Below are 14,338 nucleotides of genomic sequence, written 5' to 3' on the forward strand. Positions count from 1 at the left end.
GAAAATTATTTATAATGTTATTTACGTCAATGACGTTTCAGTTACAGTTTTGTGTCCAAGTTTTTTATTTTCAGGTTTTAAATAATAATAGATCAACTAGAATAGTTTATTTCTCAAAACTTACTTTACTCAATGTTTGAGGTTAACTGCAAATGTCAGTTGAAAAATCGAAACCCACATTTGTAATGAGCGGCAAATTTCTTTGACATTTCATAGCCACCCTTGATGCTAGAAACATTTATAAACACCTTGTAGCTATTTAAATTTATAGTATTACTTTTCCCAACACCGAAGCTAAAATTATTGTGTTACCAACCGTTGCTTTGTCAGCAAATAAACAAATGAATGAAAAAAATCGAGGTAAAACATTCCGCAGAAAATATGGACCGTTGGAGCGAATTATTATCCGGATTTTTCTGCATCATTGATAAAAACACCAAAAAGAATTGGAGAATCCGAGAATTGAAATGTTAAAAATTATGTCCACTTTCTACGTCTGAACAACTGCTGGCTAATTTTCCCAATAAGCGACTGTATGTTGGTACTGCTGAATGACGCATCCACCATTTTTAAAACAGTAAAAGAGATGATTTCTTTGAAAACTGCATTTCTTTATTACAATGAACCCTCAAGTGTGAAACGCATTACGACGATTTGAAACGCATCCTCGAAACATTGCCACTGGCGAACAATACCCCTTTTACTTTTCCCTCGCCTCTAAAAATTGTATATGAAAATAAATTCAAAACTTATAAAGTGAGCGTAAAATCCAATAAGACGAGTTTGAAGGGTGAAGGTCGCCCTTAGCTTCCGCATTAATATGATTTATTATAAAATCCCAGAGGACGCGAAATTAAATCGTTTAAAATTAGTGTGTTAATATTCCTCATATTTTCCATTGAATAGCCGACTCGAATAAGACGTGTGCCTTACATCGTCTCTGAACTGGTGGGTATTATAGGTGGCATTCCACAATTCCGAGGGACTTCATCGTTGAGGAGATCCCCGGAGTCCGGAGCGGTTCCGGAGCCCGTTCGTTGCACATTACTACATTCCAGGACGCCAATATCACTAAGATATGTCCAGGATATCGTGCCTTCCCTCTTCATGGATCAGGTACAAGCCTCACGACACGTTTCCTTCTATTAATTTCGAACAAATCCTTCAATATCCTTGCGATATTAATGCAAAGCGTTTTTAAATAAATTTGATTACTTCCGAATTCTTAATTTTCGAACCGGAACTTGTTCTTGATCGATACACCTTCAGCTACCTCTGAAACGAAATTAGTATTCGATACACAACTTAATGTTGTAATTTCCAAACCGAAACTTCAACATTTTAATCTTGGATGCATTAAAAGTAAGTCGAATATAATTAAAAAGACTTAAGTAAGTTTTGAGAGCTTTTCGCCAACTTTGCGTATTAATCAAATTGTTACCTAAATTAAAGGACTTTCTCCGAATTAATTTTTGTTGACGCCGTTTTTTTGCCTGAATCGTCAAAGGCTGAATATCGGGAATAATGGGTGCTCCGCGAACAAGAGAGTCCTTCAGTGCTGACCACGCTCCCATCAATTTGTATTCCATTTACAACAATGCCTGACTTTTGTCTGTGGTGTCTATCAAAGCTCGAATTAGAGAGGATTATTTAAAATTCTAAATTGATTTTTTAAACAAATTACAATTCAAGGGAAAGTTGTTATTACATTTTGGGAAAGGGGGAAACTTGTTGACACGTTGTAACAGGGTAATTATATTAGGGTTGCAAAAAAACTCATTAATTTACAATAATTGATCTCTGGTTAGATGAAGACGTGTTATTTTAATTGGAATGGTTCTAACATAATTAACGGGAAAAAGTATAATTCCTTCAAATTATATGCTAGCGGTCATATTTCCGTGACTATGTAAATAATTAAATTCTCTTTCGTTTGTTGAAACCTTAGTAAAAGTGATCTCATTACCTTTTAATTATTTAGCTTAGCAGCTCTTAATTATAAGAGCAGCTAATTACCTGAGCTAGTCTTGTAAAATGGCAATTTATATGCTAGCCAATAATTAGAATTAGAAGATTTATTTATACGGCTTTTTCGGGATTTCTTTCTCAATTCTGTTTGAGAGATTCACCGAAAGCTAATTAATTACTTGAGCATGGAATGAAATCTTTTAATATTATTTTTTTATCTCCTCAATTTTCCGGGTTTTCACGGAATTATCGAACAAGCAACAAATTTTCCGACGTTACAAAAATGGTGGATGCGCCGAATTTTACAGTCTAGTCAAGGTCACAAATTCTAGAATTTTTATCGTGTAATTCGGTCCTGTTGCAAATGTTGCAATAGCGGTGTTGTGTGAATTGGGTTTTTTGGTACAAAAGACGGTCGTGTAAGTTCTGTCAATGTATAAAATCTTTCGGAATTAAATAATTTATAAACAAATGATAAATAACATAAAAATATAAAATAAAAACTAAAAACAAACTAAATAGTATACACAGCAATTTTTATGTCAACATTGACAAGTTCTGGGGGACAATGCCAACCTTGAGGTCTTAAAAGTTTCATCAAGATTCCGGTCGGTTTAGTTGCACGTGTACGCTTTGACAGTTATTTTTCTATTTAAGGTTGGAATTTTGGGGAATTATCTTTGGAAACAGTGTTGCCAAATCTAGAAATTTCCCCGAATCTAGGGATTTTTGAAATATTGGAAGGAAAATGTTTTTTTTTTTCAATTTTCTGACGAATCTAGGGGAACCTAGAGATTTTAGTGTTTAACTGCAGTCGCGGCCAAATCATTTTATTGACATTTTAGAAATTTGAGTGTAGTCTACGCTTTACTGTCAATTTGACGACTAAATTTTATCACAACCGTTGTTAAATGACCGTAATAATTAAATTCATTAAGGTTGCTTTACACTTTATTACTATTAATGATTTTAATGTCCAAAATTATTTGACCGCGACTGTAAATCTGTAAGTTAAATTTCGAAGGCATGATGTACAAAAAAAGCATTTTTTAATTTATTTTTTTGTTTATTGATTCCGAAAAAAATATTTCTGAAAATACTGCTTTCACCTATACGTAATTTACCGGTTTACAACGGAGCAATTTTAATCATCAGATAAAGTCCGTTTTTTTTTTAAAAACCACCGACACCGCACTCTCCCACCACTTTACAACCGGCAACGTTGTCGATGGTGACTTTTTGGTGATAAAATCAAATAGGTTAGTTGCCTAATTGACAATTTGATTACACAAAACAACCTTTCAGGCTGTGCCGAGCCTTTTCACTATTTAATCCTTTGATTTGCAATCCAACAGGGTGTAAAAAAAACGGTTTTTAACGGAAACACTGCGTAATTTTCAGAAATGTCAAAAATTTTACAATTATTTTCTCACCAAAAATCTGCCTAGGCAACGTTGCCGGTTGTAAAGCAGGGGAAGATTGCCGTGTTGGTGGTTTTTTAAAACATAAACGGACTTTACCTAATAGACACGTGTCAATTTTGTTTAATAGATGGCGCCACAAGCAACTGTCAAGTTTTTCGTAGTAATTGCAAAATATAACAATGCCAATAATGAAAGGCTTGCTAATCTGCAATTGATGATAATTTGACAAATGTGACAGATCTTATTTTGACATTCCGCAGAAGAATCGCCGAATGACTAATCACAGAGCCCCATTTTAAATTTGGCGCTTACAAAACTCAAATAAAACAGACGTTTTCTTCGTTTGTAATTTTCAGATCGTTTTGACGTACGAAATTCATGGTGTCTGGGGATTTTCTAGGGATTTTTTAGCTTAGAATGTAGAGATCATTAAAATTTTGATCGCTCAACACTCTTTGACACTTGCCAGTATTTTTTTATTTAAAGTTGGAGTCTTGATGAATTAACATTAAATTCGATCGTCTTTTGTACCCCAAAACTCAATTCACACAACACCACCATTGCAGCATTGGCAACAGTAACGAATTACATGATACAAATTTTAAAATTTATGATCTTTTGATGGACATTTGCAACTGTATCTCTCATTATTGCAGTGCAACAATAAATGAATTGAAATGCAGTCGATTTAGGCTCATTAAGCGCATTTTAATCAACGAAACTTTCCTTAAAACAGCAATTGTCTGCACGTGGTAATCTAAATTTGTTTTAATTCGAGTCGTGATTAAGGCGATCGTTTTGACGTTTTTCGAAGCCGCAACCGCGTTTTTATTAAAATTCTCATCGCACGACAAATCCATTATTAGACTTCCGCAAAATTCGCAAGGAAAATCGAAAATCCAAGCACCTACTCAATCAGGCTATTTTTACCACTTAAGCTACGCTTAAACACTTTAGCTCTGTTAACTTAATTTATTTATTGCCGATGACATCCCAGCCCAAATCAAACAAGCATTTAATTGTATTTTAATGAAAAAAAATACGCTCAACAAACATTTTCTAATGGACGACGCCGATCCACACAAACAATTTAATTAAATCTTTGGAGAAAAACTATTCTCGGCTATTTTTACCTCTATAATCACAATAACTTATATTTCTTGGCAACACCGCCACTGACAGGGGCGTAACGAGAGGGAAATTTATTTTTGTTGTAAAAATCTAAACACCACCTGTTGAATTTCTATTAAACGCGACGTAGGAAATTAAAATTTCGATTAATCGGCTGAGGTTTTAAAAATTTGTCGATTCATGGTTGGTACGCTGCAAGTTTGACAAAGCCACAATTGTTTTTTTGTGTGTTGCGATCAAGGCCGCCTTTTGAAACAAACCTGAAACTAAAGGAGTGCTATTGCAGGACTCGTAACCATCATCCAACGTCGAGGTCGGCGTCGACTGGATTTTCTTCTCTTCGGCCTCACTTTTCTCACCACCGTTGGTGAGGCTCTCTTCACTTTCCCCCTTTTCGTCGTCGTGGTTCCTGTTGAAGAACATCTCCGAAATGCTTCTGGGTTTCTTTGGAATGTTGTTTTGCGGCGAGATCTTCTGGATATCAGGCGTGCTTTTCCTCTTCTTCTGTTTAGAGTCGGAGCCTCTGGTCTCTTCGCTGACTTTCTTCATTGGTAGGTTCTCGTAAATCGAAGACATGTTTCGTTTATCTCATCGCAATTCGGCGTTAGTGTGAATGTTTTCCTGCCACCGCAAGTGAGATTAACGGTCTTTTAATTGGTTGCATTTTCATTAGTTAAATGGACAGAAATTGGGAACGAAACACGTAACTCTTCGTTTAGTTGTAATTTCGACATTTATGGTTAAGGTGCATTTCAGTTGCACGGAGAGACACTAAAAATCACATTTTTCACACAAACTTTAGGCCTTTTTTCAAGGACTGTCTACTTGATTTCGTTGGGGAGTGTCGACTGCTTTTTTTCGTCGCAAGTTTTTAAAGTTTCGACGGGAATATTCGGGAGCGCGCCTTCACAGCAGATAGCTGTCGTCAAACTAACGCGCTTGGCTCGAATGAAGTTCAACTTGAACGGATTGGCAAAGAGGACTCTGATAAAATCGGACATTCGCATGACATGTTTTATTTGACTATAATCATCGCAAATTCCGCGAAATGCTCACGAAGTTAAGAGTCAAATTAACGAAAAAAAAATGGGACGCTAATTGGGGTTTTGTTTTTTTTATTGTTGCACCTGAGCTATTAAGATAGGCACAGGTCGTAACTAGCAATATTACCAATTTAGTTTTTAATTAAAAGTGTAACTTTTAAAGTAATGGCCACACTTATTACTTTTTCATTGTTACGAAAGTTTAATGTTTTCATAAACTTGAAACATTGGTTAATTGATTTATGAGTAGATAAGTAGAAACGAGATTGCGTAGACGAGTGGCAAACAGAAATAAAAACGTAAAATAAATATTAGTTTAATTGTAGTTTGCAGGTTTCTTACAATCGATTCGCTCATTTTACTACTTTCAAGATTTAAAAGACGCGTATCGGGTGTTCCCCGGATTGCTAGACATAGGAATTTTATTTTTTGCCGAATTTTTAAATCAACAGGTCTTTCAATATTACACCATTTTAAGTATTACCAACTTCGAAATTTTGAGTGGAAAATTTAAAATTTGCCGATTTTTTTTTAATAATTGGCAATAGCATTGGATTCTAAAAATTGCCCTCGAATTAAGAACCTCTTTAAGTTTTAGTACTAAAATGTTAAATTTGCGTAAAAAAATTTCGAGGCTGAATTTGTTGTTTTCCCGTTATTATTAGATATAAAAACCACGTCTAAATTTAATGGCTATAACAAGAATAGCTTGGTACACACATCTTGAAATTTATAACTTGCTTGTACATAGTATTAAAAATAAACTCTACAGCAAAAATAAAATAGTCTGAATCTAGTTGTATTTCTAGTAAATTCGTAAGTAACAGATCGTTACAATGAAGTGTGAGTTCTCCAGTAAAAATATGTAAGTTTTAATAATATCTTTGAAATCATTTTTTTTGCTTTCTTCGAATTCTTTCGGATCCTTTTGTTGTTTTTGTTAGATTGTGAGTTATGTCAATAAAATTTGGGGAAACTACTACTTTTGAAGTGTTTATTAACTGTGCCAAAAAGCAGGATTTTAAACAAGAAATGGAGATTTTAGATTTTTTTTTTAGAACGAACCAAAAATTTTCGTTTTTTTTTTCGATTAAAATTCGCATCTTTGTCAGTTTTCAAGTGAAGACAATGAAATTTTCACAGCAAACTTTTTTGGAAATTTCACTAGTGATATATACAAATTTTAGAAATTTTTATTTTAGAACGAACCAAAAATTTTCGTCTTTATTTATTTAAAATTCATATCGTCAGATTTTAAGCTATGACAATGAAATTGGGTGAAGATACTACATTCAAAGTGTTCATTTACTGTTCCAAAGGGCAGAATTTTAGAACCAAAAAGAAAGATTTTAGAAAATTTTATTTTAGAACGATCCAAAAATTTTCGTTTTTTTTCGATTAAAATTCGCATCTTTGTCAGTTTTCAAGTGAAGACAATGAAATTTTGGAAAGTTATTTCTTCTTTGTGTTTATTAACTGTGCCAAAGTGCAGAATTTTAGAACAAGAAATTGATTTTAGAATTTTTTTAGTTTGAACCAAATATTTCCGACTTTTTTCTATTAAAATTCGTAACTTTGTAATAATTTTTCTAGTCTGTTGACCTTTCAAATCCGTCGTTTTCCATTTTAAACTGAAATAAAATCCATAAATAGCTCTTGCCGAATTCATTTATATTTTCCACGTTTGTTTACCACTTTTACCTGAAAAGGAAATTATGATGTGAAAACAGGAAATTGAATGTCGTCTATCAGACATTCGTGCCATCTTACAATAGGATTACATAGCAAAACGCAAAAATTTCCTTCAATTTGAAAAACGCATTTTCACCGCCAGGCCATTACGATAATTAGCAGAAAATACAATTTGGGCATTATTAATCAATAAAAAAGACAAGTTTAATAGAAGCGTTAATATATGACTAATTCCATTATCAGTGTTGAGTGATTAATTAATTTTAATTTATTGATTAGAAAATAATTTGATTTGAAAACCGCGCGCTTTTCTGGTGACAAAGAACGAGTTGGGGGAAAAGGAGATGCCACTATTGCCACTACACGTTCAACATGTCTGACATAAGGCAACGTAAACACGTACAGAATCGAGAATCTTCAGTAGAAGGTATTTAAAGCATTTAATTGTTTGATTTTCTACGCGAAATTAGCCCCCCAACTTTTGAAAAACCTTGGCTTTGACATTGGATTCAATCATCAAGTGTGCGTGGTGATCTTGACAATATTCGTTCAAACCCATCTGCGACACAATGAAATTGCAAAAAGTTGTTAATTTTAATCGGTTTTGGTTAAGTTTGATCAGGTCCTCCTCGCTCGTGGCAGAAAGGGCTATAATTAACATCCAACTTTTCAAGGGCATCCTTACTGTCAAAATCTCATTAAATTAATGTGAGCAAAAAACAAAGATACCTGACGTCATGTTTAAAACAGTTGATTAATAAACCTTTGCCCTGTCATTTCTCCCTTTCAATCAGCGGAGAGTGTCAATGTGAAATTCTGGTTGTAGATGTTATTGATCCCAGTCTGAAGAAAATGAAGCCACATGCAGTCCCAATTGTCCTCGCCAACGAGGATCACACCTTCACCTTGGACGAGGAAGCCTTGCGAAAGGTACTGCTAAGGGACGAGGTCAAGGATAGGTATGTTGTGGTGATCTCAGTGGCTGGGGCCTTCCGACACGGCAAGTCGTTTCTTCTGGACTTTTTCCTGAGATACTTGAGCTCAAAAGTGAGTACTTGATTTCGAAGTGTCTTAGTAATAAATGTAGTATGTACTTAAACAAAATACGTCCGAATGGCTGGGGGCCGACGACGCCCCCTTGGAAGGCTTCTCATGGCGCGGAGGCTCCGAACGCGACACCACCGGGATACTCATGTGGTCCGACGTGTTCTTGACAGAGTTGCTCACCGGCGAAAAGGTAAAAACTCTTCATTCTCTCTTGAGTTTCCCTCATTAATGAATCAACAGATTGCGGTGGTTCTGTTGGACACCCAAGGAACTTGGGACAGTAAAAGCACCGTTCGTGAATGTGCCACAATTTTCGCTCTCAGTACAATGCTAAGCTCTGTCCAAATCTACAACTTATCCAGCAACATCCAAGAAGATGACTTGCAACATTTACAGGTAACGCAATAATAACACACGTGCAAATTAACTGTTTTTGCAGTTGTTTACAGAATACGGAAGACTGGCTCTCGCCGACTCAGGGAAAGTGCCGTTTCAAAGACTCCAGTTTCTGGTCAGAGACTGGCGGTTCCCGTACGAGGCTCCTTACGGGGCCGTGGGGGGGCAACAAATCCTCAAAAAACGGTTAGAAGTAAACGAAAACTCCCATCCAGAGCTGGAATCTCTCAGGAAACACATTAAGTCGTTGTTTAGTGAAATCGCATGTTTTTTGATGCCACATCCTGGCATTAAAGTGGCCACCAGTCCCACGTTTGACGGCAGATTGGAAGGTAAAAAACGCGCATTGTTTATTTGTTTTATCGTTGCGTTTGTTAGAAATCGACTCGGAGTTTAAAGAAAACTTGAAGATTTTGGTTCCGATGTTGTTGGGGCCGGAAAACTTGGTTTTGAAGAGGATCAACGGGCAGAAAGTCAAAGCGAGGGACTTAGTTCAATATTTTAAGTCGTACATGGCAATATACAAAGGGAATGAATTGCCGGAGCCAAAATCCATGCTTGTGGTGAGTTCAGTTTTACATAAAACGAAAATATCTCGAAGATGGGAACAGGAAACTAAATTACCATTGAAATGTCCACTATTCAAATATTTAACCCTTTAACTGTTGTAAACGTATTCAGTTTGTCCCAGAACTCATGACCCAGAGAACAAGGGAGTGTGCCGACAGTAATGCAGGGGGTAAATTTCAAAACAAAAATTAATTAAGTTTAATAGTATTCGAGAAAGCAGAAAAATTAACAACCAATCCCGAAAGCTTATTGTAGAGGTGGAGTAAAAGGCCATCCCAATTTCCCAGGCAACGAGAGTCTGACTAATGGACGATAGTATGTGTCCATAGTTACCGATTTTCAAATTCTGTTCAGCTTCCGGATTGGCTACAAAATTTTTGTTTTAAAATTTAGGTTCAGAATTGTTGCCTTCATAAGACTTTTTTATCTGGGTGAGGAGTTCTGGGACACCTGTATATTTGTTTTGCCATTTTTCTCAGAAAATACAAATGATAAGAATTTGAAATTTTGGGGACAAAAGTAAGAGGATAAGATAATTTGAATAATTAGCTTCACACTTACGTGACACTTCCGGTTATGCCGAAATTATGCCGGTTATTGTTAAAACACTTTATATTTTATTGCATTTTTTAAATCTATATTGAAGATCATTTTCTATATACCGTGCTAGACCTAAATTATATCATTTCTGAAATATGTCAATTAAAGTCGGAATTTTATAACTTTGGTTTAACCTCGCCTACATGGACAAATGACGATTTGAATTTGTCGAATCAAGGAATGGCTAGCCTCCTTTACCCAACATAATAAAAAATTTGACAACTCCAGTGTCACACGTGTCAAGAAAATTTGCAGTTTTGAGGGAATTCAATTAATCGTGAAACCTACATCGATTTTGATCGTGTTTCGTCATCTAATGTTTGGATATTTCTACCTCGGTTTCTCGCAAATATCAACGAACTAACAAACTGTTGCAGAGTAAATCAGACTTTCAGCTAAAATTCAATTGGCCCAAAAGGTAGGCGGAGTTAAACCAAAGTTATAAAATTCTGACTATAAAAAAAAATATTTCCACAAACATTTTTGAGAATGTTTTATTTCTATTAGACCATCAAATTGGTTTATAAAAGATTTACATAAAATTAAATTGTTACCATTCCTAAGCATGCTTAAAAAAATTGGAAACAAAAGAATAAAAACACTTCTTTTTTCCGTATTTTTAGTAGGAAATAGGTGTCCAATACATAAAGTTAACGCAAAATTTTATTGTACGTTTGTATTGTACTTATTTTCCAATTAACGTGGCGACTTTGAAATAAATTATAGGGAACTTATTTCGGAAAGAAAATTTCATTTTTGTTGTGCATTTTTTTTTTTTAGAAAAAATAAGATAACTCGGAAATGGTTCAATTTAAGTATAGCAGGTTATACATAAAGTCACCTTTAATAATACATGGGGTGTTCCATTTTAAATAAGCAAGTTGACTACTACTTTCGGCATAATCGTAAGTCTCACGAATATGTGAATATTGTCATTCGATTTGTCTTATTCGCTTATTTTTGTTCCGAAAATTTTAAATTCTCATCGTTTGTAGTTTATGAGAAAACAACAGTTGAAGGGTTAAAAATATTCTAATTCTTGCCACTCTGATTATCCTTCTTTTCTTTGACAAAATTTTATCTCACCTATATAAATTGGTTGTTTATTTTTAATTTGATTTCCCAAAAGGCAACCGCGGAAGCGAATAATCTCTCGGCCGTTGCCGACGCCAAAGAAACGTACACGCAGCTAATGGAGGAGTGTTGTGGAGGAAACAAACCGTATTTAAATACCGCAACAATAGAAACAGAACACCGTAGGTTTAAAGACAAAGCAATCCATCAATTCCAAAGCAAAAGAAAAATGGGAGGCGACGAGTTTAGCGAAAAGTACAAAGACCAGCTCGAAAAAGTAAAAAACGCACTTGAGAATTTTCCTATTCAAACTTGATTTTCCAGGATCTGGAGGAAACGTTTAATCAATTTAAAGCGCATAATGAGAGTAAAAATATTTTCAAAGCTGCTCGAACACCAGCGGTTTTCTTCGCCGTTGCCGTAATTTGTTATATCGCTTCGGGCGTGTTTGGGTTGTTTGGAGCGTACACCATTGCCAACATATTCAACACTATGATGGCGTTTTCGTTTCTCACGTTGGCCATGTGGGCGTACGTCAGGTACAGCGGGGAATTCCGGGAAGTTGGCTTGCATATCGACGAAGTGGCCAATCTGATCTGGGAGAATGTGAGTCCAAGTTTGGTGTTGCGTCACATTTAGTACACACGGTGCGCCGTAAGATAATTTTATTTGAAGAAAGTTGCTCATGAAAATGTAAACCTACAATGTGTTCTAGAACACCCACTTTTTCAAAAGAAGTCAAATTTTAATTCTTCGTTGGTTAAATTACTTACATTTTGCAAATTTGTGTTTCAATAATTGCATTTTTTTATATTTTTATTTTTGATGGTTTAACTGGTTAAAATTCTGTAATTAACAACAAGAATATTTCATGAGAAAAGCATTTATGTCATACAACTCTAAAACCAAGACAAGTGGGTAAAAAAAAAAATTTCAATAACGTAATTGGCAAAATATTATAACTACACTGCGCCGCAAAATTAACGCAAACTTTAAAAAAAAATTTTTTGAATATGTACATTCATTTTAAAGCTATTTTGACAATTTAATATCAATTTTTTTCCACAAAATTAACACTTGTTGCAAAATAGTTGCAAAAAACAAAAATGGGAATCGCTGTGATTTTTACCTCGAGTTTTACAGTTGGCCTCGACAGAGTGTTTTGCTTCCTCGAATAACAATCAGTATTGTTCGTGGCATAAAACCATTTCTGAGATCTTACTTGACGATTTTTTGTCACATTTGTGTTAAATCAGTTAATGAAACTGTTTAGTTCTGAATGCATTTAAAAGTTTAAAATGCAATTTGGATTGGCGTATAAATGTTCTATCATATTAAAGTAATTGTAAGTTGGTGTGAATCGTCGATAATTTTTTTTATATCCACTTTTTATGTTAATAGACCGATTTTGCGTTAATTTTGCTGGGTAGTGTACATAGTTAATTAAAATCTCTAGAATGTGCGCCTTTTTCTCAACAATTTTCCAGTTTGCTAACGTTAATATACGAGTTAATAGTAAAAAATTCCCCAATTTTCATAGTTGTAGCACAAAAATTACTAAAACTACGAATTTTAGTGGTGGATGTCAGACCAATTTGCTTTCTCTTGAAAATTAAAATTTCCAAATATTGTGTTTTTTGCTCGACAATTTTGCAATTTGGTAGAATTAATACACGGCTCAAAAGTAGTAGTTTTACCGAAATTTTAATGGTGTTTGTCGGAAATTTTCGCTTCGTTTTTAAAATAAAATTGTTAAAGTCTGTCTTCTGTTCTAGACATTTGTAATTTATTAAAATTAATACCCAATTTATAGATAGTAACTTTTCCAAGTTTCGCAGCCGATGTACTGTATATATAAAAACATTCCGAATTTAAACAAAGGTGCCTAAATTTCTAAAATTGGGTCTTTTTCTCTACAGTTTTGCAATTTGGTAGTCAATTGACGGCTCAAAAGTCGTATTTTCCTCAAATTTCAATTATGTCATTGCAATTTCTTATCCACCTGCCTTGGTTTTAGAGTTATATAAATGCTTGTCACAGCAAACATACTGTTGTCGATTATAGAATTTGAAACGGCTAATCCATCAAAAGTTTAAAAAACAAGGAAAATTCAAATATTAATACATAAATTTTCAAAATAAAAGTAATTCAACCTACAATGATTTAAAATGTGACTTTTTTGAAAAAGGAGGTGCCCTAGAATACATTGTTGGTTTTTCGAATAAAATTCTTTTCCGCCGAACTGTGCACACTTTTCTCTGAGATTTTAACGTGTTGAAACGCCTTAGTCGACTAAAAGAGTGTTTTCCCTTATAGCATGCGTATTTTAGAAAGAGAAAAGAGAGGAAACGTATGTACTTTGATCGTTTTAATTGCATGTTGCCGAAGGTGCAAATCTTTGATAATAATTTTGGCGTTTTCAGTGTATGAAACCCGTCGTACAAACTTACGTCGAGAACGGTATGCAGCAAATGGCTGTCGAAGTAGCTGAAAGAACTGTTCTTAATGCGACGAATATTACGGCAAATGGGAAGAAACAGGCGTGATGACACTTCAGTTGGTAATAATAGCGCCCTCGAAAGCATTGTTACATATTAGCGTCATCGTCAGTTGGATTGTTGTTCATTTTGTCTTGCCATAGGTTTTATGGAAAATCATTTAGTATGTAACTTTGCTGAACATGTGATATCTTGGCAATGTTGGTATTATTGTAATTTATATTTGTAAATAACGCTTCTAAAATAATACATTTTATCTATTACATGAATCATTTTATTATACACTGTTATGTAAAGTTTGCAAAAATTCTAACACATGTTCGAGTAATTAATTCCGTTTAATGTAATACATGAGTACTGACATTGCAATATAATTCACCACCCAAGTGCCTTTTATTAACCCAATGTTTGTTTTATTGTTTGTCTTGTGGTTTCGTACTCGTTGTGGTGTCAATTTCCTCAGTATAAGTAAAATGCATTTTATTGTTAGGAAATAGGTGATGAGACCGCAGAGTTGAATGTTAATACAGTCATTTTATAACAATTTTAAGCTAGATATGAACAAATTTCGTTTTTTCAGCAAACTGCTCAACTTTATTTTAATTCTAAAATGTAATAAAACTTGTATTTGGTTTTGGTTATAAATAAATTTATTATTTTATTTAACGCTGGTTTCCCGCGCACCTACGCCCACCCCCACACCAAATTTGGTTCGTTTCCGGACTAAAACTACTCAAATCACGTGCGTTGAAATGAGACCACGTGTAACCAACAAGTTGCAACGACTCGGTCGGTAATTCATGGCAACGTCGATATTTAGAGTCGAGTGAAAATGACAGAACTATTAAAAGTGGCGTAGTTTTTACAAAACGGCCGGAATTGCAGGAATTTTGGT

At 34.5% G+C, this 14,338-nt stretch overlaps 2 protein-coding genes across 3 annotated transcripts in view; one reads left to right on the top strand and one right to left on the bottom strand.

The window, feature by feature from the left end:
* LOC148182157 (sodium-dependent noradrenaline transporter-like) overlaps positions 1–5,472 on the bottom strand; it is a 21,919-nt gene extending 16,447 nt beyond the window's left edge. The window contains exon 1 of the mRNA XM_088049819.1: positions 4,784–5,472. Coding sequence (XP_087905945.1) covers positions 4,784–5,099 — 316 coding nt within the window. The 5' untranslated portion in view covers positions 5,100–5,472. The remainder of the gene's footprint in view (positions 1–4,783) is intronic.
* Positions 5,473–6,408: 936 nt separating this feature from the next.
* Positions 6,409–14,109, top strand: atl (atlastin GTPase). Of its 2 annotated transcripts, none has more exons than XM_088038809.1 (9): positions 6,409–6,431; positions 8,085–8,305; positions 8,346–8,495; positions 8,546–8,701; positions 8,745–9,033; positions 9,080–9,264; positions 11,001–11,222; positions 11,270–11,551; positions 13,369–14,109. In XM_088038809.1, the coding sequence occupies exons 2-9, from the start codon at positions 8,111–8,113 to the stop codon at positions 13,489–13,491; spliced, it is 1,602 nt and encodes a 533-aa protein (XP_087894935.1). In that variant the 5' UTR covers positions 6,409–6,431; positions 8,085–8,110; the 3' UTR covers positions 13,492–14,109. The 2 variants fall into 2 exon arrangements, with proteins under 2 accessions (XP_087894935.1, XP_087894928.1); XM_088038802.1 differs by lacking the exon at positions 6,409–6,431 and adding an exon at positions 7,583–7,685.
* The last annotated feature ends 229 nt before the right edge of the window (positions 14,110–14,338 follow it).

This window comes from Gnatocerus cornutus, chromosome 1 (assembly GCF_029298725.1).
Source record: "Gnatocerus cornutus isolate USDA-ARS CGAHR chromosome 1, icGnaCorn1.1, whole genome shotgun sequence".
NCBI lineage: Eukaryota > Metazoa > Arthropoda > Insecta > Coleoptera > Tenebrionidae > Gnatocerus > Gnatocerus cornutus.

Coding starts and splice junctions, on each gene's coding strand:
- atl (XM_088038802.1), top strand. CDS start 7,631: ATGTCTGACATAAGGCAACGTAAACACGTACAGAATCGAGAATCTTCA. Junction 9,034..9,079: donor GTTTGACGGCAGATTGGAAG/GTAAAAAACGCG, acceptor TGCGTTTGTTAG/AAATCGACTCGGAGTTTAAA. Junction 11,552..13,368: donor CCAATCTGATCTGGGAGAAT/GTGAGTCCAAGT, acceptor TGGCGTTTTCAG/TGTATGAAACCCGTCGTACA.